Source organism: Telmatherina bonti (assembly GCF_933228915.1).
Source record: "Telmatherina bonti genome assembly, chromosome: 22".
Lineage (NCBI taxonomy): Eukaryota > Metazoa > Chordata > Actinopteri > Atheriniformes > Telmatherinidae > Telmatherina > Telmatherina bonti.
In genome coordinates, this window is record NC_136631.1 from 29,495,894 (window position 1) to 29,522,637 (window position 26,744).

The window sequence follows — 26,744 nt, forward strand, 5'->3', positions numbered from 1 at the left end:
CAGAAAAACTGGACAAATTCTTCACTTTTGGTCAATTAAATTTGAGGCAAAACACAGGTTTTATAAGAATACTGTGAAAATTTTCAAACATTACAAAGACTGGTTAAAAAATTTCCGATGGCAAAAGCATACCATTGGGAATCATTGGCTTTGAAATACATTCTGGCCTTAAAAAGACAGTAAAGCTATCAGAGTTAGACGATGGGGACCTGATTGCAAACAGCCTGTACATTGATTTGAACTGCGAAGTTGATGTGGTGTCTTGCGTTACACGTTATGCTACAGAATATTGCCATGATCTGATTGTGTGCTCAAAGATGGAAGAGGGAATGCCAGTATTTGGTCAAATATGTCACATTATTGTGTTTGATGGAGAATATTCTCCTTCTGTGGAACTCCTGGAGACACTAGAATTTGATAAGCAACATGTGATGAGAGGAAATGAGGATGTTGTTTCTTTACTGAGGTTCAATCATCGGCAGTTTTTCAAACCGTTTGACCTTTCAGATGACCTACATTTTTGAGAGGAATGTTTATGTTTATGAGTTGGTGTAGAGGACTTTGATGTTTGATTTCTGGGTATTGACAGGAATTGTTTTGTTTATGAGGGACAGTGCTTTTCATGCAGATCAGTGTGTTGACAGGTTTGTTTTTATGCACAGTATTTGGCTCATTTTCACAACATGCTGCGATGGGGTGCTGACATGTTTTGATCAACTTCACCTTTTAAAGTTGCAGAAATAGATTAAGACCAATTAATTTGGATTTAAATTTGAAATATTTTTTCATTTTGCCTGTCATTTGTTCTTGACAGTTTAGAGCAGTTTAAACATGTTGAACAAGATTCGGCCATTCCTGTCTGTTTTAGGCAGTTTCACGTAGTTCTTAACAGCTACGAACAAGACTAGCTCGATTCTATCTTGTTTCCGCAGTTTTTAAGGAGTTTTTGTCTGTTTTGATGGTTTGAAGCCAGTTTTTGCAGTTTCAAATAGTCCTTGACAGTTTAGAGCAGTTTAAACATATTGAACAAGATTGAGCTGTTCCTGTCTGATTTCAGCAGTTTCAAATAATTTTTGACCTTTACGAATAAGACTAGGCCGTTTCTATCTGGTTTGAGCAGTTTGAAGTAGTTGTCTGTTTTGACAGTTTGAAGACAGTTTTCGCAGTTTTAAGTCGTTCTTGACAGTTTCGAGCAGTTTAAACGTAATGAAGAAGACTGAGCAGTTACTAACTGATTTCCGAACAATATTTAGACGTTCCTGTCTGCTTTTAGCAGTTTTATTTAGATTTAGTCAATTTTCATAGTTCTTGACAGTTACGAACAAGACTAGGCTATTTCTATCTGGTTTGAGCAGTTTGAAGTAGTTGTCTGTTTTGAATGTTAGAAGCCAATTTTAGCAATATCGATCGGGTTTCAGCAGTTTCACGTAGCTAGTGACAGTTACGAACAAAATTAAGACGTTCCTGTCCGATTTTTGCAGTTTTGTTTAGATCTAGTCTGTTTTGACCAGATATATATACTTTTATTTATATTTACACGCACACATGCACAGACAGAGAATAGTGTGTGTATTTTTAAACCTACATAAAATGAAACATCCTGGGTCTAATGTCTTGCTGTTCTTTATACAGCAAAATTTGGATTGTCTTCATTAAATCTTACTCCAAGGTTTTTGGAGTGTTAGCAGCCCTTGTGTACTAGGAAATGTCCCTCGGCAGTCTAAACCTATCGCAGCTTAAGGGATAGTTAGCTAGTGATCCCTAACTACTGGACTTATCAAAATATTTTAACTTAAATGCACGTTGTTTTCTAATGTTTTACAGTGATCTATATCATAACAATATCTCTGCCCTTTGTAACAAACCAAACTTTGAGGAAAAACAGGTAACAATCCGTGGAGTTCTTGTCGTGGATGGACCTACACCTTACAAATAAATGCATTGGAGGCGCATGGGAGACCCATCCAAGATGGCGGCGCGATGAGACGTCAGCTCGTATAGGCGGCGTGATACAATGTGGCGTCTACGTTTACGTCTATGGCGTCAGATGGTGATGACGTAGTCAATCAGCGACATCAGTCAGTTGCGTGTAAGTTCCGGGATCTCGCAATACAAATAGATCTTCTTTGAAAAATGTGAAGAAAAACAAAAATCCTGGTGTTACTGCTAGTTACTGACTGCTTTTTCGTCTTGACCCGATCTGGAAGAAGCTCTGAGATGGATTTGTGCAAGAAACGGCTGAAATCCGACTGCGAGGAGCTGCTGAATCGTTTCCAGCAAACAGATTCGGTTCGCTTTGAGGTTTTCTCCAGGTTCTGGAGAGAAATAAAGTTCTCTCACATATTTTAGTAAGTTTACTGTGAAAACTTGGATGAATGTAATGAATATGAGAATCAGATCTTTGTTTCGATTACCAAAAATGATTATATTCCGTCTTTAGAGTTTCACCAAGGTGATATTGTTGGTGCATAATAGAACTCCCTAGTTTATCTTAAATGATTACCAAGTTGCAGTTGCCCGATTAAAAATATTCATGTCTGCGTTTATTGTAGGTGCAGCATAATAAATAAGACACCAGTAAATTCTTCCATTAAGGATATATTCATGTTAGCTCTCACTGTGAAGATTTACAGGTGCAAATGCCACAAAATAACATTTTAAGTTCATTCAATATTATTCTTAAAGCACTTAACACAAAGTTCTTAAAGATCAAGAAAGATAACAAAAAAGGCAAATGAAACAGTTTAATATAAATATAATTCATGTCACAAAAGGCAGACAAAGAGTAGAATACAAAGCAAGAAGAAAAGAAAAGCCAGTAGCTGTCTGTACTCTGGCTGCAGCACTTTGGATCAGCTGGAAATTCCTTGGTTTTGGTGGCCAGGTAAAAATGTAGATGGTAATCATTACATTTGTTGTTGAAGCGTGAAGCGGTTTTTGACGCTTCTGGTGTTGGGTAAACTACTGCAGCTGTTATGTGGTTTTATTTTTCATTGGTTTGGTTTTTAATGATGGAAAATGTGTTTAGTTTCAAACCTGTATGAAAAGTTTGATTGCATTATGTCAGACATGGCCAGCGTTGAGAAAAGACCCACATTCAGAAGCTGACTTGTGACTTTGATCAATGCTATTTGTGTCCTGGGGGGGTTATGCAGGGTTTTTTTTTTTTTTTTTTTTTTTTGTGTATCCTTGTTCCAACACACCTGGCTCACATTAAATGGATACAACAGCCTATGACGTTCTGCACATTGACTGGTTAATTTGAGTCAGGTGTATTGGAACAGTGATACATATAAAACTATAGACCTGAATCCTTTCCAGTACTGGAGGAACTGAGAACATCTAATGTTTTATTCGTTGCAGCGGTACAGTCGCCCACAAGAGACGGACATTCAGTCGTCTGGCTCTGGATACCGCTTACTGCTATCTACTGCCACCGTTTAGCTTCCAGATCCGTGTGGGAGGTCTTTACCTGCTGTACAGCTTGTATCATTGCCAGACTGCCTCCCCTCCAGAGCAGGTAAGAAGCAACATGTGTGTTCTCATCCTAAAAGTAATGGTAAGAAAATAACCAAAGCTCTGGCTGTAGATTCGTCTGGCCCTGAAGGACTGGGATGATGTCAGGAAGTTTGAGAAAGATGCTGTGGATGCTCAGCACTTTGACGTCGTCTACATCCTCCAACAACTGGTGTTCTGCAAAGCTTTCCACTTCACAGCCATGCCCACTGTGGTGAGCTCTCTGCCTAAAGATCATCAGTGGTTGGTGATTAGTTTGATTTGAAGAGGCTTCATTAGTTTTCCCTTTTAGCTTATCTTTAAGAGGAGCAGGAATCCAGAGAAGTCTGCTCTGTGTGAGCAGTTCCTGGAGCGAGCTTGTCGTCCGCAGGAATTAATCAACACTGAGCTGCTGGAGGTGAGTGAAGAGCTAACTACCCTCTCCCACCTCTGATTAGAGTTTTAAAAGCATGTTTGTGTTTATGCAGGAAATGTCCAACATTCATGAAACGTATGAGAAGATGAAGACGTCGGCCATTTCTCGGGCAGAGATGCAGGCGGACACGTCTGTAACTCTGGTTCGTAAAGACTGCATTTCACAGCTTCGCAGCATTGTGCTGGATTTCTACAAGTGGCAGCAAAATAAGGTGAGACATCTCTGCAGAAAGTAGTTTGAGTGCTGTCAGTGTTAACTGCTGCTTTTACCTATCAGCTTTTTTATCTATCAGTACTCAGTGTTTTATGATGTCGGGGCTTTTGCATCATATCATTTCTCCATGTTTTCTAGAACATGGAGTTGTAGAGAACCAAACCTATCAAAGCTTGGGTAGGTAATGTTGCTCAGAGACATGTTCCTCTGGGTGAAGTGGTTCCTGCTCCTGATAGTAGTCTATAGATTCAGTTATCATGAACAATAAGAAATATAGTTAGACCCCTCAGTTTACTGTAAATCTGTAAAAACTCTGACCAATCCAGACGTTCCGACCAAATTGAAGTTAATTTCTGATAGAGCTGCACGGTGGCAAAGAGGTCAGCACTGTGGCCTCACAACAAGGTCACTGGTTCGATCCTTGGCTGGGGGCAGGGTTTGGCCTTTCTTTGTGGAGTTTGCATGTTCTCCCCGGGTTCTCCGGCTAAGTCAATATTTTAGTCCAGGTTTGAAGAAAATAAATAAAAAATAATATTCCGCATACTGTGTAGATTCAGGAGTTTGTATGTTCTCCCTGTGCATGCATGGGATCTCTCCGGGTACTCCGGCTTCCTCCCACCATCCAAAGACATGATGTTAGGTTAATTGGTTTCTCTAAATTGCCCCTAGGAGTGAGTGTGAGCAGGAGTGGCTGTTTGTCTCTGTGTGTCCCTGCGATGGACTGGCGAGCTGTCCAGGGTGTACCCCGCCTTTCACCCAAAGCCAGCTGGGATCCCCGCGACCCTGAATTGGATTAAGTGGTTCAGAAAATGAATGAATGAATGCATTTCTTATATTTCATAAGCTTCTTCTCACGGCTCCCCTCCTCCCCCTCCAGCAGAACATACCTGATAGCCACACCCTGCATATAAACAGCGTGTTAGGATGAAAATACAAAGTAGTGAAGAAGAAACTCGGAAGGCAAACATGGCTGAGAAAATGCAGGAAGGATTTCCCGACCCGGCTTGGTTTATTTGCCTCCTCCTGATAAACAGCCGAGAGAGAAAATCACTGGTGGAAAAAGCTGCGAATAAAAAAAAAAAAAAAAAAAAAGCCTTGGATCACGCAAGGAGCAGAACCAGAGGGGGAGGATCTAAGACAGGCCACCACTTTCACATCTTGCTAACTCCCCAACATTACCTACCCAGCTTTAAACATGACTCTGAACTGCTGATGGAACAAAGCAAACTCTGCTTTAATGATTAAGTTCTTCATTGAAGTAATTTTCCTAGTGGATGGATATTCCATGGGAAGCTTTTACTCTACAATATGTGTGACCATGTTACAGTTAATGATAAACATGTATCCAACATTAAACCCTGTAATTCTAAACAGTGCAGTATGACTCGGTACCTTGTCTAAAGATCAGAAAGTAACGTTAAAATCTGCCCAGTCTTGAAAGAAACCAGGTTTCCTTTGGCTTTTGGGGTCCATTGTCCATCTAAATGTCTTGTGTCTTGACAGGACAGCGTTGACGTAGACAGTAAAAATGAGGGGACATCATCACAGCAGGAGGTGAGTTTGGGCTGCTCCTCATTTACATCCTTGTTTTTCTGTGAATTCCAATGATCCTGTGATAGGATGCTACTTGTGCAACAAGCCTAGTGGTGACATTTCCTCTCTACTACCATCACCACTCCACCATTGTGGAGTACCGTATTTACTCCACAATGCTGAGAACAGCAGCAGCTCAACCCGCGAAGTGGTCGCCATGGAACATGGCAGAGACTGGTCAGTGGATGCGCTTAGTGACTTTTAATTATTACAGACCTCCAGACTTAATGTGATCTTCAGATTAGCTTCAAGGTTGATTCCAGACAACTTGGTGTTTGGTTTCCAGGTAAGCTGCTGCATCCGCGTCAAACATCACCAGGTGCAATGCAAAGCATGCACTGGTGTGAAACACGGCACCGCTGCACTCCCAAACAGTGGAAACGTGTTCTCTGGAGTGACAAGTCACACTTCTCCATCTGGCAATCTGACAGATGGTGGCATTGTTCTTCTGTACCTGGGCTTGACCTCTTAGTTCCAGTTAAAGGAAGTCTGAATACTTCAGTATACTAAGACTTTGGGCAATTCCATGCTCTGACTTTATGGGAACAGTCTGGGAATGGCTCTTCTGTTCCAACATGACTGCACACCAGGACACAAAGTTAGGTCCATGAAGACATGATGCACCAGTTTGGTGTGGAAGAACTGGACTAGTCTATACAGGGTCCTGACCTCAACATGATAGAACACCTTTGGTATGAATCAGACAGGAGACTGCGAGCAAGTCTTCCTGTTTAACATCAGTGTCTGAACTCCAACTGTGCTTCTGGAAGAGTGGTCAAAAATGTTCATCAAAACACTCCTAAACCTTGTGGAAAGTTTAGCCAGAAAACTGGAAGCTGTTATAAGTTCAAAGGGTGCCAACGTCATATTAAACCCTCTGGTTGAATGATGGGATGTCTCTTAATCTGCATTTAAAGGCAGATGAGCCAGTAGTTTGACATAGGGCAGGACGATATATCGAATGCACTCGAGATATCGTTGCTAGTCCCCTGTGCGAATATAGAAAATGTCTATATTCGTCATATTCGAGTATCCTGTTGTCACGCAGGTGTTTTTAGCTGTGGGCGGGGTTTCCTCCTCGACTCTGCACCGCTTTGCACAGAGAGTTAAAACAAGCGCGCCTTGTTACGTACATAACGTGAGCTACGTGCTACGTCATGAGAGGCAGCGTGGAGCAGCTTTTCTGGCAGAGAACTCCGGTAGCAGCAGCAGCAGCGCCAGTTCCAAAATATGTAGGAAGAATTTGTTCCAAAGAAAAATGGCACAGGATCCATCATCTGGCGGGGGTTTGGATACCGGAGAGAGAGGATGTTGACCAAACAACTGTTGTATGCAAAGTATGTCGCAAAAGTGTCGCCACAAAAGGTAGAAGTACCACAAATTTAAGATTACATGTTTCTGCCACTGCTTTAACTGTTCAATAAATGCGGTTTTGATCAATTTGCTTCGTTACAATTTCATCTTTTTGGCATGAATGTTTAAAATCAGCATATCTTAATGCAGTATGAACAATTATGTTTTAATGGAGACACAAAATCATCTTACTGATGTGATTGTCTGCACCAAAGCATTAATTCAAGGCTAAGGTAAACATCGAGATATATATCGTGACATGCCATAAAAATATCGGGATATTACTAAAAGGTCATATCGCCCAGCCCTACTTTGACAACAGTGTATTTCACTGACCTCAAACGTGTGTGTGTGTGTGTGTGTGTGTGTGTGTGTGTGTGTGTCGTCACCTGATCCAGTGGAGATCAGGATATGAAGCCGACAGAAGCTGTCAGGAAAGAACAGGGAAAGAACAATAACATATGAAGAAGCTGCTCCTGGGTCTGGTGAAGGTTCAGGCTAAGGATCATACGCGTGATAAAGATCACCCGACAACCAGTTCAAGATCCACTTGAAACATGCCGAGTATTTGGCTGCTCCTGGAAAAGGTCCTTGAGAAGACACTGCAGACTGTCCTGAAGAAGAAGATCCTGGAGAAATAGATCATTTCTATTCATGAGAGGAAAAACTTGAAGGGGAGTAAGATGAGTGAGGATGGTAGTCCTCCAGCTGGAGAGGATGAGGCTGCTGTAGACAAGCATATCTCTTCATGTTAGCTGAGCAAGTTTGTTGTTTCTGCCGACAGTCGTTTCTCCTGATTCAGAGACCGTACGGGTGTTGATCAGATAAAGTCCCAGTCCTCATATTAATGAAAGTGTGCAGGATGTAAAGCCTTTGAACCAAACAGCTTTTTAATTTAAACTTGAGGTTATAGTGCTGATGTTTGACTGACAGCCCGTTTTGTGTTGGCAGTGCTCAAAAAGAGCAGAGATGCTCGCATCCATCAAATCCAAGGCATTCGGAGAAGCAGCAGAGGTTTGTGCTGTTATTTATCTTCAGATTTTATTCAGTCTATTCCTTCTAAAGCTTTTATTTATATTTACTACTTAATCATTTAATGTTTTTATTGTTATATCTGTCAACCCCTCTTTATTTTATCTATCAGTTTACATTTCTGAAATCTTAGATATCCTTATATCCTGCAATTATTTATTTTCTAAAGTAATATGTAAAATGAAGCATTTCGTCATTTGTGAAAAAGTAAACCAGAAATAAAAGATGTTTCTGTGTTCAGAGTTCTAAGTCCCGGCGTCACCGTCCAGTGGAGATGGATTCCAGCAGTAATGATCCAGAACCGGCCCCCACGTCACTTCACGCCAGAATCACCAAACCGTCACTCAAAACCAGAACCAGAGAGACCGTCCAGATCTCAGGTTGATCCTCCCATAACCCTTTAGAATAAGTGTTTGTTGAAAGTTTAAACCAGGCTTTCACCAAATCAGATTTTCTACAGGACAAATGAAGACTGTTTAGTGACACGCCTTCTACCATTCTGCATTTTATATATCCAGGTGATGTTTGGAAAGAAGCAGCTTCGACCACTCAGATAAATCGCCTCGTCAGGCTGGAGCCTGCCGCCATCTCTAAAGGTAAACGTCCTGCGCTTCCACCAGGTTGATCTGTTGGACTTTTCTACTTAGTGTTCTTTATCTTCTTCTTCCAGGAAACCCAAAGAAAAGATTCAAACAGTGCTGAAAGAGACTCCTCTGCTTCAGAGGATTTCACAACATTCGTTAATTGAGTTTTATGTCACAGATCACCAGATATGTAATGTAATTACATTTTGAATAGCAGTTTGTTGCAGTTTTGTCCTGTAATTTGTCATAAAAACACTGTTTTATAAGCAGTTTTACCCTGAGTTTTATCTGAGGCATGTATAAAGAGGAAATGCATGTTAAACTCCCTGTGGAGCTTTTGTTCTTTTTTTTTTTTTTTTTTTTTTTTTTTTTTTTTTTTAAAAAGCCAGTGCTGAAATATGTTAATCTCACTGTTTTATTTATAAAAACATTTTTACACACAGTAAGTACTGACATCTTTCTTGTGTGGCATTTTGTATTGACATGGAGAAATCATGGTTTATCCGTCGTCTCGTCATTCATCGGCTCCACCTGTTCACGTGTTTAACACATAATCAGCCAGTCACAAGTCAGCATGGTGTCCAGAAACATCTGGGCAGAATACAGACTGGAGAATCGTAAGTCACAAAGAAAACACCTTTCAAGGTGGTTGAAAATGATCTGGTAGAGCTTCCAGTGACAGACGGACAAACCAAGCGGATGTAGTGACGGTGGATCAGCAGAAGAAAGCTGTAGTGATGGATGCATCATCTCCAAACATGGAAATATCAGGGAAAAGGAGCATGAAATACCAGGGACTCTTAAGACCTGGAAAAGGCCTGGAAGGTACAGCCAACAGTGGTACCTGGGTCATTGTAGCACCAAGGGCTGTGATCCCACCACGCTGGAGGAATCTCAGACTTCTCCATCCAGAGGAGATCAGTCTGAAGAACAGCTGTCTGGAAATTCTTCACTAAAGCATCAGTGAGGAATAAAAATGTTTGTTTTTTTTAAGGTGCTGCTTCACAGAAAACTAGTTAAATGAGAGTCCGCAGAGGTTGTTTAACTCTTCAATCCTACAGGTTTGGTTTACTCAACTCCAGATCTCGGGCCTACCAGATGATCTCTGCAAGTGCTGAGTGTATGAAAACACCTTACCTGGAAAAATTGCAGCTGGATTCAGACTTTTGCTTAACCCCAGCATGGAGTCGGACTAGGTTCTCCTGAGTCTTTATATTCATATACAATCAGAACATAAATTAACACATACTACTCCCCCAAAACATACACACCAAAACTCTAAATCGATATTTTACAACAAGCTTTAAAGTAAACACCAGTGAAGACATTGTATCGGCTTATATTTCAGAGACTTTAATTTATTGTAATTGGATTAATGTTTTTTTAGATGTTATTGCACGAAGACGAGTCTTTTCATTTGGAGGCAGCAATGACAAATCAGGAAAACAAAATGAGTACGAATCTATTGTGGGTTGAAGTTTCCTACAGTCCGTGAAGGCACCGCGGTGCACTGCTGCTGCCTGCAGATCCGCAGGTCTGGAGGATGAGGAGCGGCGGGGATGCTGCTGCTTCCTCTGCTGCTCGGTGCCACTGTCATCCTGCAGGGAAATAAGCGCCACCATGGCCTCGGACAGTAAGTTCCACCGTCTCTCCACCCCACCATCATGTTGCTTTTAGTCCCGCCGGAGGACAACGTGCAGTTTTCTGATGCGCCTTTTTGTCGGCAACCAGGGAGCAAAGGGGGGTGTAGGCCAGTGAAAACATTTTTATTTGTCATCTACTGGTGTTTTCATGCAGTAGAATCCCCGCCAATAAAAGTCTGGAGCAGTTTTAAGTAATGTTGTTTTATTCTTATTTAGGCCAAGAGTCCCACAGGGGTTGATTTGTGATTGGCTGATGTTGCCTCGTCATGCTCACTTCATTAATCTGTATTTAACCCTGCTGGGAACATCACATCCCGTCACACACTAATGTTTCAGCACTCAGCAGCTTGTATATGTAGTTTCTAAACGTACTTACTAATCATTGAACGTGTTTAAATATGATCACAACCTCGTTTTGCTTAATGAATGTTTGCTTTGATAATTCTATATAAACTTTACAGAAAAGGTAATTAAATTACTGTTTGATGGTTTATTTCTTTGTTGCCACATGGGGTGTCCAGGGTGATGGTGGTAGACTGGATCTTGATGTGGTAGTAAGGGGATCAGATCTGGTCTGGTGATGGTAGTTGATCTTTAGCCCTTCAACACACTCATTGAAAACAAAATATGACATGATTTCCCCACATTAGCTTTAAGCTAATTTAGTGCTAGCATAGAGCTAGATTAGCATAGATAACCTGATGTTAGCAGCCTTACATGATATTAGTAGTTGTCGCGGCACAGGGACAAAATCTCTGCTAGAAATGTGCAAAAACATGGTGATATTTTACACAGGAGGGGAAAACACTGTTGGAGTGATGCTGGTCATACCAGTCAATCACCTAAGGTGGCACCTGGAGTGTCCAATCAGATTTCAGAGGTGTCCATCATCACCCTGGTCCTGCCTCTACTCCACCCCTGGTTCCAACAAAGAGTCAGTAGCAGAATAAAATGTTTGACTTTGGGAGCATAGACTGTATATAAAAGATGGGCGGAGCCTCCGTGACGTCACCTGTAGGTTTCTGAAGAGCTGAATTGAAGCTCGGTGGGCGGTTCCTACCATCACCATCTTGGCAGGGGCATGCGTGTCGTCTCGCCCGGAAAATACAAATATGGGCAAAGAGGTGGAGCTGAGAGGCGGGCTGTGAGCGTCATGGTGGATGATTGACACTCCGAGCTTTCTGTAGCTAAGAGCTAACCAAGCTAACCCGGAGATAACAGGAGATAGCCAGCTAACGGAGATAAGCAGGTTAAAGCTAAGTCACATTGTTAACCGGCTAAAAACTGCGGTTGTTCTACGTTCTTCTTACTTGAAACGGGAGATTGGGTACCTGTCAATCAAAAGGACACGCCCCTAAATGTTCTGAATTTCGAGATTAAATTACTTTTAAACGGGCAAGTTAGAAAAAAATTCACTTCCCCTAAAGTTGTCATGAATGTAAACCCGACCTATTAAACCAAAAATGGATTTTTGAACCAGGCTGTAAACATGTTTATTTCTGCTGTGAAGTTGTTGTTTTTTTTAACATGGGAGTCTATGGGGATTCGCTCTGTTTTGGAGCCAGGCGCCTAGTGGATGAAAGGGGAACTGCAGTTTTATGCATTTCCAAATAGGCTTCACTTTTAACCACCGGAGGCTCCGTCCATCTTTCATATACGGTCTACTTTTGGGAGAGAAGATTTTCATTGTCACAACTCGCAAACTAAACCCTGCTGCTCGTCCCACACAGACATTTTCTTTCCCTTTGACACATCATGTGAAAGGGAAATAAACACACATGATAAGAAGATCTATTTTGAAGAAACTTTGTGAAAACAAAGAAATCATCCATCAAACACTCATTTCCTAAATGACGGTTTATGTTTCCACTCATCTTTGGATGCAAGGACGCCTGTAGTTTTGGACTCTAGTTTCACTCTCAGTGAAAGACCAGAAATAGCAACAATAGCCGTGCAGCATGCTCCAACATGTGTCATCCTCTTATGTCCAGTGAAAAAATATTTCCTGATTTTTTACACATAAATACCTTAGGTCATAACACAGATTTTAACATCTCACAAACACCATCTGAGTAAATACAAACTACAGTTTTTCAATGGTGATTTTTTTTAGGTTAAAAAAGATTTCCAAGCCTCTGTTAAGCTAACATATTATGATGCTATAATGCTAACATTTTATGCCAACAGTCAACAGGTGGTAGTTGGATGGTCTTAGGCTGTTTTTGAGAGGAAGGTGCTGGTGGTGTGAGGGGGGTGGTGAGGTCGCACCTGGCTGTTGTATTGTCCTTGCCTTTCTCTGTGCTGCATGACAAGTTCTGTTGAAAGCTGTTAGCATGCTTCACATACAGGAGAAGAAGTCAGCCACCAGTGTGCTGCTGTTTCTGTTTCTTGTGGCCTACTTAGGTCCTACTTCCATCTCAAATTCAGTGCTGTCTGGGAAAGAGATTTAAGAGCCAGTTATTGCTGGTGTGTGCATGAGATTAGCTGGAGCAGGAAATGCAGCTGCTTTTACATCCATGCAGGCTCCTGTTTGTTTGAGCTCTGGGGTCTTATGATGGAGCCGTGCTGCACAGCATTTAGCCTGACTTTCACTGTACCCTGGAGACAATATCAGACCATTATAAACAAGATAGTGGACGGTGCTCATGTCTGTCCGTCCAGCAGAGAGCAACACAAACTAATAACAAACATCAGATCATTTAAAAAACTGTCACTTTTTTTCAGGCCTTGCTTTTGTTCATTTTACAATCTTGTGTCTGGTGCAGTGAGTCTGTAGAAACACTAAAACCTGAACAATGTTACACAAAGTATTCATTATTAATAAATCAATCATGATTTCACAAACACACATTTATCACGCTATGCAAAGTTATGAGGATCCGTGGCTGCTTTCATTGTGCCTCCTGTCAGCCGTTAAACTCATGAGTGAATATAGAAAGAGATAAAAAAAAAAAAAAAAACTGGTTCTGCTCTCAGTTCAGTTTATTTACCATCTTGCCTAAGAAGACAAGTAAAAAGATCAATAAACACTATAAAAATGACAAAAAATTATCGTGGATTCATTTTATTTATCTGAAAAAAAAAATCAATTTTTTAACAAAAAAAAAAAAAATCTGTTTTAAAATTGTGAAGCAAAAAATCCTGATACTCGATTTTTCAATTTGATTTTCCCACCCCTAGTCCAGCCCCCTAGAACTGGTTCCAGAGCCCAAGCCATGGAGCCAGGTGAGTCCAAAGCTAAAGCCCAACAGAGAGGTGACGTCCCTCAAGCTAGTTTCTGCAGCCGAGGCTCGGACCGCCAGGGTCCCCGCCTCGTGCTCCTAACCAGCTCACGTTGCACCCGACCCCTACGGCTCCTCCTGCAGATGGTGAGCCCACGGGCAAAGACCCGGCCACCAAACGCTCGCTCTTGTACCCCAGCCCCAGACCTGGCTCCAGAAGGGGGCCCCAGGGGCAAGGGAACATTTGGTCGTTGTCATCATAGGGGTCTTTGACTCCTGATGTTAGATAACTAATAATAAATAACTGGATGATTTAACCTTTCTCATGTCCTGATGTTCCTCTGAGGTGTTAGAAATATTTCTATCATCACACTTCTGATTTGCTTTCCTGGTGAAATATACCAACTAATCTCAGTGTCAGAATAAAATAAGTGTACTTAGTTGTTTGTTTCTGCTTTCTCTTGAGATGCAGAGAAGCTGGAAGCTCCTCTGTCTGTCATGAATGTGTGTGTTTTACAAACGAGGCTTGGAGCTGAGTCCTCGCTGAGGAACAAACTCCAGCCAGACGTGCTGCTGCTTGTTTTGCTGGTTCTCGGGGACGGGTGTGTCTCGCCCACCCGGAGGCAGGAAAGCTGCGATGATTGATGGCAGACTTCGTGCAGAGCAGCAAAGTTTGTGGCTGGTAAAACAGACATTTTCCTTCATTGAGAAGATCACAAGCAGACGGGCAGGAAGACAGCCATGTCCAGCAAAGAAGGAAGCCGCGCTGCAGGTAGAAGACGGAGTGGTGGTCAGTTTTCAGGAGGAGTGTTGTGTCTGGTACCACGCTCAGGCTGTTTCACACGCTACAGAGTGTGATTTCCAGCATGTTTCCTGCTGTTTGTGTGGAAGATGATGGAGGATTGGAGGTTCTGCCGTTGATGATCTTCAGCAGGGTTTAGAGATGTTGGGATACTGAACCCACTTTGGTCTGACTTGATCAAAACAGGCAGATTTACAAAGTACCTATTTACAATGCAGGTCTGGTCAAGATGTTAATAACCTGACGAAGCAGATTCCAGTAAGTTGAGACGTGTCAAATGTAAACTAAAACAAAATTTAATTTTTAAAAAATCTCATTAACGTCAAGTTTTTTCATCGTCCATTCACCATGTATTAGTACAGAGAATGTTCTTCAGGGTCCAGACTGGATGGCAGGGGGGGAGGCAGGAAGGGGAGGCAGGAGGGGGAGGCAGGAAGGGGAGGCAGGAGGGGGAGGCAGGAAGGGGAGGCAGGAAGGGGAGGCAGGAAGGGGAGGGTTAAGCAGCTTCCGACAGCCTGATGGATGAAGCCGTCCTCCGGTCTGGGGCTGGAGCCTAGTTCACCGAAGACAGGTGGTCAGGTCATCTGCAGTGGGTGAGACCGGTGTTGTCAATGTGTTGAAGGGACAAGAGACCAAACATAGATTTCCACAGTAAATATTTCACACCAGTCACGTTCAGGTGAGAAATCAGAAAACCTTTACAAGTAGCCTGGTGGAACACGCAAGGAGCTGAGAGATGCTTTTAAAACTTCTTTTTACATTTTTACAACTGATATTTACTGAAACTTGTCTCATTAACTGGGAACTTTCCTGCCATCATCTCTGACTCACTGGATGGGATATGGTTGTTGTTGTCATGGCAACACATGTTCGTTTGGTTGGAAGTTTCTCTGCAGAGGTCGCCTCGCTCTCCATGTGATGCTTCTTTCTGCCAGCAGGTGGCCCTTCAGCACTAACATGGAAAAAAAACTGATGCATATTCCTGGAATCACCATCTAAATAAGTTTAATTACATTCAGGCTCTGAGTTTATTTTAGATCAAAAGATTAGCAGCTTTAGGATCTCCCCCTGAATTGTATCCATATGGAATGTGTCCCGTCAGGGCTGCATAGATGGAGCATCAGCTGTGTCTAACCCAGCAGCAGAAACTGGGATTTGAACCCAGCATGACTCCAGTTTAAATGCCTCCATTTCTGATTTTCTTTTCTCCTGTTTTTCATTCCTTCATCTCAGCTCTGAGATGTCCTTGTCCTCTGGCCACAGAGGACAAACAGGCTGATGGTGCCATGGTAACTTGAAGCCTTCTCACATGTGGGTGGGAAAAGAACATTCATTACATCTTAATAGATCCACTGGACCGTTTCCAGGGAAACTGTGATGAGGCATGAGTGCGTTTAAGACTGAAAACATGATGTGTTTCAGAGTTATTCCACCTTCAATTCAGCACACACAACCACATGACAGCTGTTTGGCTTTTAAACCAGTTTAATCATTGAGTGATTAGTGATGGTTGCTGGTTAGTGTGACCTGGTCCATCACCGAGCAGGCCAGAACATGCTTCTTATAGGGCAGCATGCTGCCTCATCTGTTTTAGTGGTGATGAAGAGATTTTATGCAGTTTCACACACATATCAGTAGCAACAGCAACTGCAACGTGTGTGAAGCTGAAAACTTGTTAATCTGAACTTTAAGTTTTTATTCTTGCTGCTCACATTATAACACCTGCTAGAAAAGGTTTAAATAATGATTTACAAACCATGTCTGGTCGTTTTTTTCCTACCAGCAGAAGATAAATGTCATGTTACATGATGAAACTGAGACAATTTATCACATGATGGAAAATATGAATCTGATGCAGCAACACCTGTGATGGACTGGTTACCTGTCCAGGTGTGCCTGCTCTCACCCAATGATTGCTGGGATAGACGCCAGCTTCCCTGCAACGCTTAATCGGATTCAGTGGATCGGAAAAAGAATGAATGAATGCAGCAGCACATAAAGCAACTTTTACTGGTTTAACTGGGAATAGGTCAGTTACATGACCAGTTTAACTGGGAAGGTGACTGGTTTAACTGGGAGCATAAAAGGGTATAAAAGAAGCATTTCAGTCTCGGATGGATAGATGGACAAACTGGATTTAAAAGTTATTGAAGATCCTTCACCCACCATGTAAATATCAGCAGATCGATCACATATAACCACCCTGGATCAACATTTTACAGATGTGTTGCTGATTTTCCATCACATGATAAAATGATGTGTTGTTCATCTTCCCCAGGAAGGAAAGATGATGAGATTCTGGTTTTATCTACATGTTACACACTGTCTCAGTGTTTCAGGAATTGAGATTGTAATATCAACTGAATTGGTCCCTGAGGTCTTTATGAACAATGATGAAACGTTTGGAAGCTTCATAATCATCTTTCATTAATGAGGCGAAAAACATGCAGGCTGCATGAGCTGTGTCTCATGTTCGTTTGTTTCTTCACTCCGGGTGCCACCTGTGAGGAGTGTGAAGAGGTGAAGGTGTGTGTAAGGAGGTGAATGTGTGAGGAGGTGAAGGTGTGAGGAGGTGAATGTGTGTGTGAAGAGGTGAAGGTGTGTGTGAAGAGGTGAAGGTGTGTGTAAGGAGGTGAATGTGTGAGGAGGTGAAGGTGTGAGGAGGTGAATGTGTGTGTGAAGAGGTGAAGGTGTGTGTAAGGAGGTGAATGTGTGAGGAGGTGAAGGTGTGAGGAGGTGAGGGTGTGTGTGAGGAGGTGAAGGTGTGAGGAGGTGAAGGTGTGAGGAGGTGAAGGTGTGTGTAAGGAGGTGAAGGTGTGAGGAGATGAATATGTGTGTGAGGGGGTGAATGTTTGTGTGAGGAGGTGAAGGTGTGAGGAGGTGAATGTGTGTGTGAGGAGGTGAAGGTGTGAGGAGGTGAATGTGTGAGGAGGTGAAGGTGTGAGGGGTGAATGTGTGAGGGGGTGAAGGTGTGAGGAGGTGAAGGTGTGTGTGAGGAGGTGAAGGTGTGAGGAGGTGAATGTGTGTTTGAGGAGGTGAAGGTGTGTGAGGAGGTGAAGGTGTGAGGTGGTGAAAGTGTGAGGAGGTGAATGTTTGAGGAGGTGAAGGTGTGTGAGGAGGTGAAGGTGTGAGGTGGTGAAAGTGTGAGGAGGTGAATGTTTGAGGAGGTGAATGTGTGAGGAGATGAATATGTAACGCTCACATTAAATGTAAGAGTGTTAGGACTAAGTTGTGCAATGGATGGAATGGGTGAACAGAAGACCAGATTCACTACGGGAGCTTGTGTGGTGAATGAATAAAAACAGGAGGCAGGAAAATTAAAGCTAAAGATAATTGTATTAAATTTGAAAAGAAATTAAATAAAGCACAATTAAATAAATTATATTTGTAAACAAGACAACCAAACAATGATACAAAAAAACACTTTCATAAACCTTTTTCCAAGTTTCTTTTTTTTTTTCCAGTTCGGTTCAGTTGTACCAAAAAAGATTTTTTTCCTTTTTAGGAGTTTCGTTCAGTCTTTTTATTACGATCCTTGAGGGAAACGCATAATCCAGCTTTTAGTTACGATCCTTGGAGGAATCCCAAAGTTCATGTCAAAACTAAAGATATCCGGTGTTCGGAGAAAAACATCAAAACAGAAAGGTCCTACCTAATCCAGCTGGGGGGTGTAAAAAACCTGACCATTGAGTTTGAAAAGCTTTCGTTTAGTTTTTGGGGAGTTCTGGCGGAGTTTACGGAGTCATCCAGCACATAAGTCCAGGCGTGGAGCAGGGCAATGGTGACCGCATGTTAGTGAAACCGCAGCCACTTTTATAGTAGTGCCACTAGTGGCAGGGCATGTGACTGCGGCTGGGAGCAGTGAAAGACTCCCCCATTATTTGGAGACATGGGTTACAAATATGTGTGTGAGGGGGTGAATGTTTGTGTGAGGAGGTGAAGGTGTGTGAGGAGGTGAAGGTGTGTGAGGAGGTGAATGTGTGAGGAGGTGAAGGTGTGAGGAGGTGAAGGTGTGAGGGGGTGAATGTGTGAGGAGGTGAAGGTGTGAGGAGATGAAGGTGTGAGGAGATGAAGGTGTGAGGGGGTGAAGGTGTGAGGAGGTGAAGGTGTGAGGAGGTGAAGGTGTGAGGAGATCAAAGTGTGTGTGAGGAGGCGAATGTGTGAGGAGGTGAAGGTGTGAGGGGGTGAAGGTGTGAGGAGGGGAAGGTGTGAGGAGATGAAGGTGTCTGTGAGGAGGTGAAGGTGTGAGGAGGTGAAAGTGTGAGGAGGTGAATGTGTGTGTGAGGAGGTGAAGGTGTGAGGAGGTGAAAGTGTGAGGAGGTGAATGTGTGTGTGAGGAGGTGAAGGTGTGAGGAGGTGAATGTGTGAAGAGGTGAATGTGTGAGGAGGTGAATGTGTGAGGAGGTGAAGGTGTGAGGAGGTGAATGTGTGAGGAGGTGAATGTGTGAGGAGGTGAATGTGTGAGGAGGTGAATGTGTGAGGGGGTGAAGGTGTGAGGAGGTGAATGTGTGAGGAGGTGAATGTGTGAGGAGGTGAAGGTGTGAGGAGGTGAAGGTGTGAGGAGATCAAGGTGTGTGTGAGGAGGTGAAGGTGTGAGGAGGTGAATGTGTGAGGAGGTGAATGTGTGAGGAGGTGAAGTTGTGAGGAGGTGAATGTGTGAGGAGGTGAAGGTGTGAGGAGGTGAATGTGTGAGGAGGTGAAGTTGTGAGGAGGTGAATGTGTGAGGAGGTGAAGGTGTGAGGAGGTGAATGTGTGAGGAGGTGAATGTGTGAGGAGGTGAAGGTGTGAGGAGGTGAATGTGTGAGGAGGTGAATGTGTGAGGAGGTGAATGTGTGAGGAGTTGAAGGTGTGAGGAGGTGAAGGTGTGAGGAGGTGAATGTGTGAGGAAGTGAATGTGTGAGGAGGTGAATGTGTGAGGAGGTGAATGTGTGAGGAAGTGAATGTGTGAGGAGGTGAATGTGTGAGGAGGTGAATGTGTGAGGAGGTGAATGTGTGAGGAGTTGAAGGTGTGAGGAGGTGAAGGTGTGAGGAGGTGAATGTGTGAGGAGGTGAATGTGTGAGGAAGTGAAGATGTGAGGAGGTGAATGTGTGAGGAGGTGAAGGTGTGAGGAGGTGAATGTGTGAGGAGGTGAATGTGTGAGGAGTTGAAGGTGTGAGGAGGTGAAGGTGTGAGGAGGTGAATGTGTGAGGAGGTGAAGGTGTGAGGAGGTGAATGTGTGAGGAGGTGAATGTGTGAGGAGTTGAAGGTGTGAGGAGGTGAAGGTGTGAGGAGGTGAATGTGTGAGGAGGTGAATGTGTGAGGAAGTGAAGGTGTGAGGAGGTGAAGGTGTGAGGAGGTGAATGTGTGAGGAAGTGAAGGTGTGAGGAGGTGAATGTGTGAGGAAGTGAAGGTGTGAGGAGGTGAACGTGTGAGGAGTTGAAGGTGTGAGGAGTTGAATGTGTGAGGAGGTGAATGTGTGAGGAAGTGAAGGTGTGAGGAGGTGAAGGTGTGAGGAGGTGAATGTGTGAGGAAGTGAAGGTGTGAGGAGGTGAATGTGTGAGGAAGTGAAGGTGTGAGGAGGTGAACGTGTGAGGAGTTGAAGGTGTGAGGAGGTGAATGTGTGAGGAGGTGAATGTGTGAGGAAGTGAAGGTGTGAGGAGGTGAATGTGTGAGGAGGTGAATGTGTGAGGAGGTGAAGGTGTGAGGAGGTGAATGTGTGAGGAGGTGAATGTGTGAGGAGGTGAATGTGTGAGGAGTTGAAGGTGTGAGGAGGTGAATGTGTGAGGAGGTGAAAGTGTGAGGAGGTGAATGTGTGAGGAGTTGAAGGTGTGAGGAGGTGAAGGTGTGAGGAGGTGAATGTGTGAGGAGGTGAAGGTGTGAGGAGGTGAATGTGTGAGGAGGTGAATGTGTGAGGAGGTGAAGGTGTGAGGAGGTGAATGTGTGAGGAGGTGAATGTGTGAGGAGGTGAATGTGTGAGGAGTTGAAGGTGTGAGGAGGTGAAGGTGTGAGGAAGTGAAGGTGTGAGGAAGTGAATGTGTGAGGAAGTGAAGGTGTGAGGAGGTGAATGTGTGAGGAGGTGAATGTGTGAGGAGGTGAATGTGTGAGGAAGGGAAGGTGTGAGGAGGTAAAGGTGTGAGGAGGTGAATGTGTGAGGAGGTGAAGGTGTGAGGGGTGAATGTGTGAGGAAGTGAAGGTGTGAGGAGGTGAAGGTGTGAGGAGGTGAATGTGTGAGGAGGTGAAGGTGTGAGGGGGTGAAGGTGTGAGGAGGTGAAGGTGTGAGGACATGAAGGTGTCTGTGAGGAGGTGAAGGTGTGAGGAGGTGAAAGTGTGAGGAGGTGAATGTGTGTGTGAGGAGTTGAAGGTGTGAGGAGGTGAAGGTGTGAGGAGGTGAATGTGTGAGGAGGTGAATGTGTGAGGAAGTGAAGGTGTGAGGAGGTGAATGTGTGAGGAGGTGAAGGTGTGAGGAGGTGAAGGTGTGAGGAGATCAAAGTGTGTGTGAGGAGGCGAATGTGTGAGGAGGTGAAGGTGTGAGGGGGTGAAGGTGTGAGGAGGGGAAGGTGTGAGGAGATGAAGGTGTCTGTGAGGAGGTGAAGGTGTGAGGAGGTGAAAGTGTGAGGAGGTGAATGTGTGTGTGAGGAGGTGAAGGTGTGAGGAGGTGAAAGTGTGAGGAGGTGAATGTGTGTGTGAGGAGGTGAAGGTGTGAGGAGGTGAATGTGTGAAGAGGTGAATGTGTGAGGAGGTGAATGTGTGAGGAGGTGAAGGTGTGAGGAGGTGAATGTGTGAGGAGGTGAATGTGTGAGGAGGTGAATGTGTGAGGAGGTGAATGTGTGAGGGGGTGAAGGTGTGAGGAGGTGAATGTGTGAGGAGGTGAATGTGTGAGGAGGTGAAGGTGTGAGGAGGTGAAGGTGTGAGGAGATCAAGGTGTGTGTGAGGAGGTGAAGGTGTGAGGAGGTGAATGTGTGAGGAGGTGAATGTGTGAGGAGGTGAAGTTGTGAGGAGGTGAATGTGTGAGGAGGTGAAGGTGTGAGGAGGTGAATGTGTGAGGAGGTGAAGTTGTGAGGAGGTGAATGTGTGAGGAGGTGAAGGTGTGAGGAGGTGAATGTGTGAGGAGGTGAATGTGTGAGGAGGTGAAGGTGTGAGGAGGTGAATGTGTGAGGAGGTGAATGTGTGAGGAGGTGAATGTGTGAGGAGTTGAAGGTGTGAGGAGGTGAAGGTGTGAGGAGGTGAATGTGTGAGGAAGTGAATGTGTGAGGAGGTGAATGTGTGAGGAGGTGAATGTGTGAGGAAGTGAATGTGTGAGGAGGTGAATGTGTGAGGAGGTGAATGTGTGAGGAGGTGAATGTGTGAGGAGTTGAAGGTGTGAGGAGGTGAAGGTGTGAGGAGGTGAATGTGTGAGGAGGTGAATGTGTGAGGAAGTGAAGATGTGAGGAGGTGAATGTGTGAGGAGGTGAAGGTGTGAGGAGGTGAATGTGTGAGGAGGTGAATGTGTGAGGAGTTGAAGGTGTGAGGAGGTGAAGGTGTGAGGAGGTGAATGTGTGAGGAGGTGAAGGTGTGAGGAGGTGAATGTGTGAGGAGGTGAATGTGTGAGGAGTTGAAGGTGTGAGGAGGTGAAGGTGTGAGGAGGTGAATGTGTGAGGAGGTGAATGTGTGAGGAAGTGAAGGTGTGAGGAGGTGAAGGTGTGAGGAGGTGAATGTGTGAGGAAGTGAAGGTGTGAGGAGGTGAATGTGTGAGGAAGTGAAGGTGTGAGGAGGTGAACGTGTGAGGAGTTGAAGGTGTGAGGAGTTGAATGTGTGAGGAGGTGAATGTGTGAGGAAGTGAAGGTGTGAGGAGGTGAAGGTGTGAGGAGGTGAATGTGTGAGGAAGTGAAGGTGTGAGGAGGTGAATGTGTGAGGAAGTGAAGGTGTGAGGAGGTGAACGTGTGAGGAGTTGAAGGTGTGAGGAGGTGAATGTGTGAGGAGGTGAATGTGTGAGGAAGTGAAGGTGTGAGGAGGTGAATGTGTGAGGAGGTGAATGTGTGAGGAGGTGAAGGTGTGAGGAGGTGAATGTGTGAGGAGGTGAATGTGTGAGGAGGTGAATGTGTGAGGAGTTGAAGGTGTGAGGAGGTGAATGTGTGAGGAGGTGAAAGTGTGAGGAGGTGAATGTGTGAGGAGTTGAAGGTGTGAGGAGGTGAAGGTGTGAGGAGGTGAATGTGTGAGGAGGTGAAGGTGTGAGGAGGTGAATGTGTGAGGAGGTGAATGTGTGAGGAGGTGAAGGTGTGAGGAGGTGAATGTGTGAGGAGGTGAATGTGTGAGGAGGTGAATGTGTGAGGAGTTGAAGGTGTGAGGAGGTGAAGGTGTGAGGAAGTGAAGGTGTGAGGAAGTGAATGTGTGAGGAAGTGAAGGTGTGAGGAGGTGAATGTGTGAGGAGGTGAATGTGTGAGGAGGTGAATGTGTGAGGAAGGGAAGGTGTGAGGAGGTAAAGGTGTGAGGAGGTGAATGTGTGAGGAGGTGAAGGTGTGAGGGGTGAATGTGTGAGGAAGTGAAGGTGTGAGGAGGTGAAGGTGTGAGGAGGTGAATGTGTGAGGAGGTGAAGGTGTGAGGGGGTGAAGGTGTGAGGAGGTGAAGGTGTGAGGACATGAAGGTGTCTGTGAGGAGGTGAAGGTGTGAGGAGGTGAAAGTGTGAGGAGGTGAATGTGTGTGTGAGGAGTTGAAGGTGTGAGGAGGTGAAGGTGTGAGGAGGTGAATGTGTGAGGAGGTGAATGTGTGAGGAAGTGAAGGTGTGAGGAGGTGAATGTGTGAGGAGGTGAATGTGTGAGGAGGTGAATGTGTGAGGAAGTGAAGGTGTGAGGAGGTGAAGGTGTGAGGAGATGAATGTGTGAGGAAGTGAAGGTGTGAGGAGGTGAATGTGTGAGGAAGTGAAGGTGTGAGGAGGTGAATGTGTGAGGAGGTGAATGTGTGAGGAAGTGAAGGTGTGAGGAGGTGAATGTGTGAGGAGGTGAAGGTGTGAGGAGGTGAATGTGTGAGGAAGTGAAGGTGTGAGGAGGTGAATGTGTGAGGAAGTGAAGGTGTGAGGAGGTGAAGGTGTGAGGAGGTGAATGTGTGAGGAGGTGAATGTGTGAGGAAGTGAAGGTGTGAGGAGATGAATGTGTGAGGAGGTGAAGGTGTGAGGAGGTGAAGGTGTGAGGAGATGAATGTGTGAGGAGGTGAATGTGTGAGGAGATGAATGTGTGAGGAGGTGAATGTGTGAGGAAGTGAAGGTGTGAGGAGATGAATGTGTGAGGAGATGAATGTGTGAGGAGGTGAATGTGTGAGGAAGTGAAGGTGTGAGGAGATGAATGTGTGAGGAGATGAATGTGTGAGGAGGTGAATGTGTGAGGAGATGAATGTGTGAGGAGGTGAAGGTGTGAGGAGGTGAAGGTGTGAGGAGATGAATGTGTGAGGAGGTGAATGTGTGAGGAAGTGAAGGTGTGAGGAGATGAATGTGTGAGGAGATGAATGTGTGAGGAGGTGAATGTGTGAGGAGGTGAATGTGTGAGGAGTTGAAGGTGTGAGGAGGTGAAGGTGTGAGGAGGTGAATGTGTGAGGAGTTGAAGGTGTGAGGAGGTGAATGTGTGAGGAGGTGAATGTGTGAGGAGGTGAAGGTGTGAGGGGGTGAATGTGTGAGGAGGTGAAGGTGTGAGGAGGTGAATGTGTGAGGAGGTGAAGGTGTGAGGAAGTGAAGGTGTGAGGAGGTGAAGGTGTGAGGAAGTGAAGGTGTGAGGAGGTGAATGTGTGAGGAGGTGAAGGTGTGAGGAGGTGAAGGTGTGAGGAAGTGAAGGTGTGAGGAGGTGAAGGTGTGAGGAAGTGAAGGTGTGAGGAGGTGAATGTGTGAGGAAGTGAAGGTGTGAGGAGGTGAATGTGTGAGGAGGTGAATGTGTGAGGAGGTGAAGGTGTGAGGAGGTGAAGGTGTGAGGAAGTGAAGGTGTGAGGAGGTGAATGTGTGAGGAGGTGAAGGTGTGAGGAAGTGAAGGTGTGAGGAGGTGAATGTGTGAGGAAGTGAAGGTGTGAGGAGGTGAATGTGTGAGGAGGTGAATGTGTGAGGAGGTGAAGGTGTGAGGAAGTGAAGGTGTGAGGAGGTGAATGTGTGAGGAGGTGAATGTGTGAGGAGGTGAATGTATGAGGAGGTGAATGTGTGAGGAAGTGAAGGTGTGAGGAGGTGAATGTGTGAGGAGGTGAATGTGTGAGGAGGTGAAGGTGTGAGGAGGTGAAGGTGTGAGGAAGTGAAGGTGTGAGGAGGTGAATGTGTGAGGAGGTGAACGTGTGAGGAAGTGAAGGTGTGAGGAGGTGAATGTGTGAGGAGGTGAAGGTGTGAGGAAGTGAAGGTGTGAGGAGGTGAATGTGTGAGGAGGTGAATGTGTGAGGAGGTGAATGTGTGAGGAAGTGAAGGTGTGAGGAGGTGAATGTGTGAGGAGGTGAATGTGTGAGGAGGTGAAGGTGTGAGGAAGTGAAGGTGTGAGGAGGTGAAGGTGTGAGGAGGTGAAGGTGTGAGGAGGTGAAGGTGTGAGGAGGTGAATGTGTGAGGAGGTGAATGTGTGAGGAAGTGAAGGTGTGAGGAGGTGAATGTGTGAGGAGGTGAATGTATGAGGAGGTGAATGTGTGAGGAAGTGAAGGTGTGAGGAGGTGAATGTGTGAGGAGGTGAATGTGTGAGGAGGTGAAGGTGTGAGGAGGTGAAGGTGTGAGGAAGTGAAGGTGTGAGGAGGTGAATGTGTGAGGAGGTGAACGTGTGAGGAAGTGAAGGTGTGAGGAGGTGAATGTGTGAGGAGGTGAAGGTGTGAGGAAGTGAAGGTGTGAGGAGGTGAATGTGTGAGGAGGTGAATGTGTGAGGAGGTGAACGTGTGAGGAAGTGAAGGTGTGAGGAGGTGAATGTGTGAGGAGGTGAAGGTGTGAGGAAGTGAAGGTGTGAGGAGGTGAATGTGTGAGGAGGTGAATGTGTGAGGAGGTGAATGTGTGAGGAAGTGAAGGTGTGAGGAGGTGAATGTGTGAGGAGGTGAATGTGTGAGGAGGTGAAGGTGTGAGGAAGTGAAGGTGTGAGGAGGTGAAGGTGTGAGGAGGTGAAGGTGTGAGGAGGTGAAGGTTTGAGGAAGTGAATGTGTGAGGAAGTGAAGGTGTGAGGAGGTGAAGGTGTGAGGAAGTGAAGGTGTGAGGAGGTGAATGTGTGAGGAAGTGAAGGTGTGAGGAGGTGAATGTGTGAGGAGGTGAAGGTGTGAGGAGGTGAAGGTGTGAGGAGATGAATGTGTGAGGAGGTGAATGTGTGAGGAGGTGAAGGTGTGAGGGAACGGAGCAGGAATGAAGGAAGCCGTCGTCACATGACTGGGAAACGTCTGGTTCTGCTCAGAAACGTGGATAATCTGCAGTCAGGAACAACGTTGCCGTAGAAACAAGTGAAAACTGATTTTGGGATAAATCAGAAAATGGACGACCACCTGAGAGGGAAAATGTTTTTATTTTCTTCCTTTTGACTGTGTTTGTGTTGCTGACTTAATCCTTGAGCAGGGCACTGGAACTGGATACTAAAGTTTCACTCATTGTGTCTGTGTATCACATACGTGCTGTGTGTGTGTGTGTGTGTGTGCGTGTGTGCGTGTTTCCAGACTGTCTGTTTATGTGGTCTGATCAGTGTGTCATTGTGTGTCCCCTCCTCCTGCCAGTCACCCCAGAGGCCATCGGGTTCCTTTCAGCGGTGGGTGTTTTCATCGTGGCGCTGGCCGTCCTCTTCCTCTTCATCAATAAGAAGCTGTGTTTCTCGCGTGTCGGCGGTCTCCCCTGCTTAGAGCAACGCGGTCGCAACAAGAACGGACGCCTGGGGGTCCTGCAAGGACTCGGTGAGTAGATGTCGGGTGGAAGAAAACAATGCTGTGGTTTCTACTTTATGTTGTTTTCATTAAAAAAAGTAAACATCACGAAATAAGTTAAACGCAATTTAAACTTTTCAACGAGAAATAATCTGAACCTCAGTCGGGAGGTTGACCATTAAAACATTCACAGACCCTTGTTGTAAGGACTGGACCCCTGTTGTAAGAACCGGACCCCTGTTGTAAGGACCGGACCCCTGTTGTAAGGACTGGACCCCTGTTGTAAGGACTGGACCCCTGTTGTAAGGACGGGACCCCTGTTGTAAGAACCGGACCCCTGTTGTAAGGACCGGACCCCTATTGTAAGGACCGGACCCCTGTTGTAAGGACCGGACCCCTGTTGTAAGGACCGGACCCCTGTTGTAAGGACTGGACCCCTGTTGTAAGGACTGGACCCCTGTTGTAAGGACGGGACCCCTGTTGTAAGAACCGGACCCCTGGACCCCTGTTGTAAGAACCGGACCCCTGTTGTAAGGACTGGACCCCTGTTGTAAGAACCGGACCCCTGTTGTAAGGACTGG

General features: G+C 45.1%; 2 protein-coding genes across 2 annotated transcripts in view; both read left to right on the plus strand.

Annotated features, from left to right (window-relative positions):
* Positions 1-2,095: 2,095 nt before the first annotated feature.
* On the plus strand, positions 2,096-9,034 carry snapc1b (small nuclear RNA activating complex, polypeptide 1b). The gene is made up of 10 exons (XM_079261895.1): positions 2,096-2,348; positions 3,364-3,520; positions 3,590-3,730; positions 3,809-3,913; positions 3,984-4,142; positions 5,648-5,698; positions 8,042-8,104; positions 8,364-8,502; positions 8,641-8,718; positions 8,793-9,034. Exons 1-10 carry the CDS (start codon positions 2,218-2,220, stop codon positions 8,822-8,824), a joined length of 1,056 nt encoding a protein of 351 aa, XP_079118021.1. The 5' UTR covers positions 2,096-2,217; the 3' UTR covers positions 8,825-9,034.
* A 1,292-nt stretch (positions 9,035-10,326) lies between these two features.
* Positions 10,327-26,744, plus strand: part of syt16 (synaptotagmin XVI) — a gene marked incomplete at both ends in the record, with an annotated part of 30,563 nt that continues 14,145 nt past the window's right edge. The window contains 2 exons of the mRNA XM_079261671.1: positions 10,327-10,339; positions 25,963-26,193. Of these exons, the coding sequence (XP_079117797.1) occupies positions 10,327-10,339; positions 25,963-26,193 (244 nt within the window). The remainder of the gene's footprint in view (positions 10,340-25,962; positions 26,194-26,744) is intronic.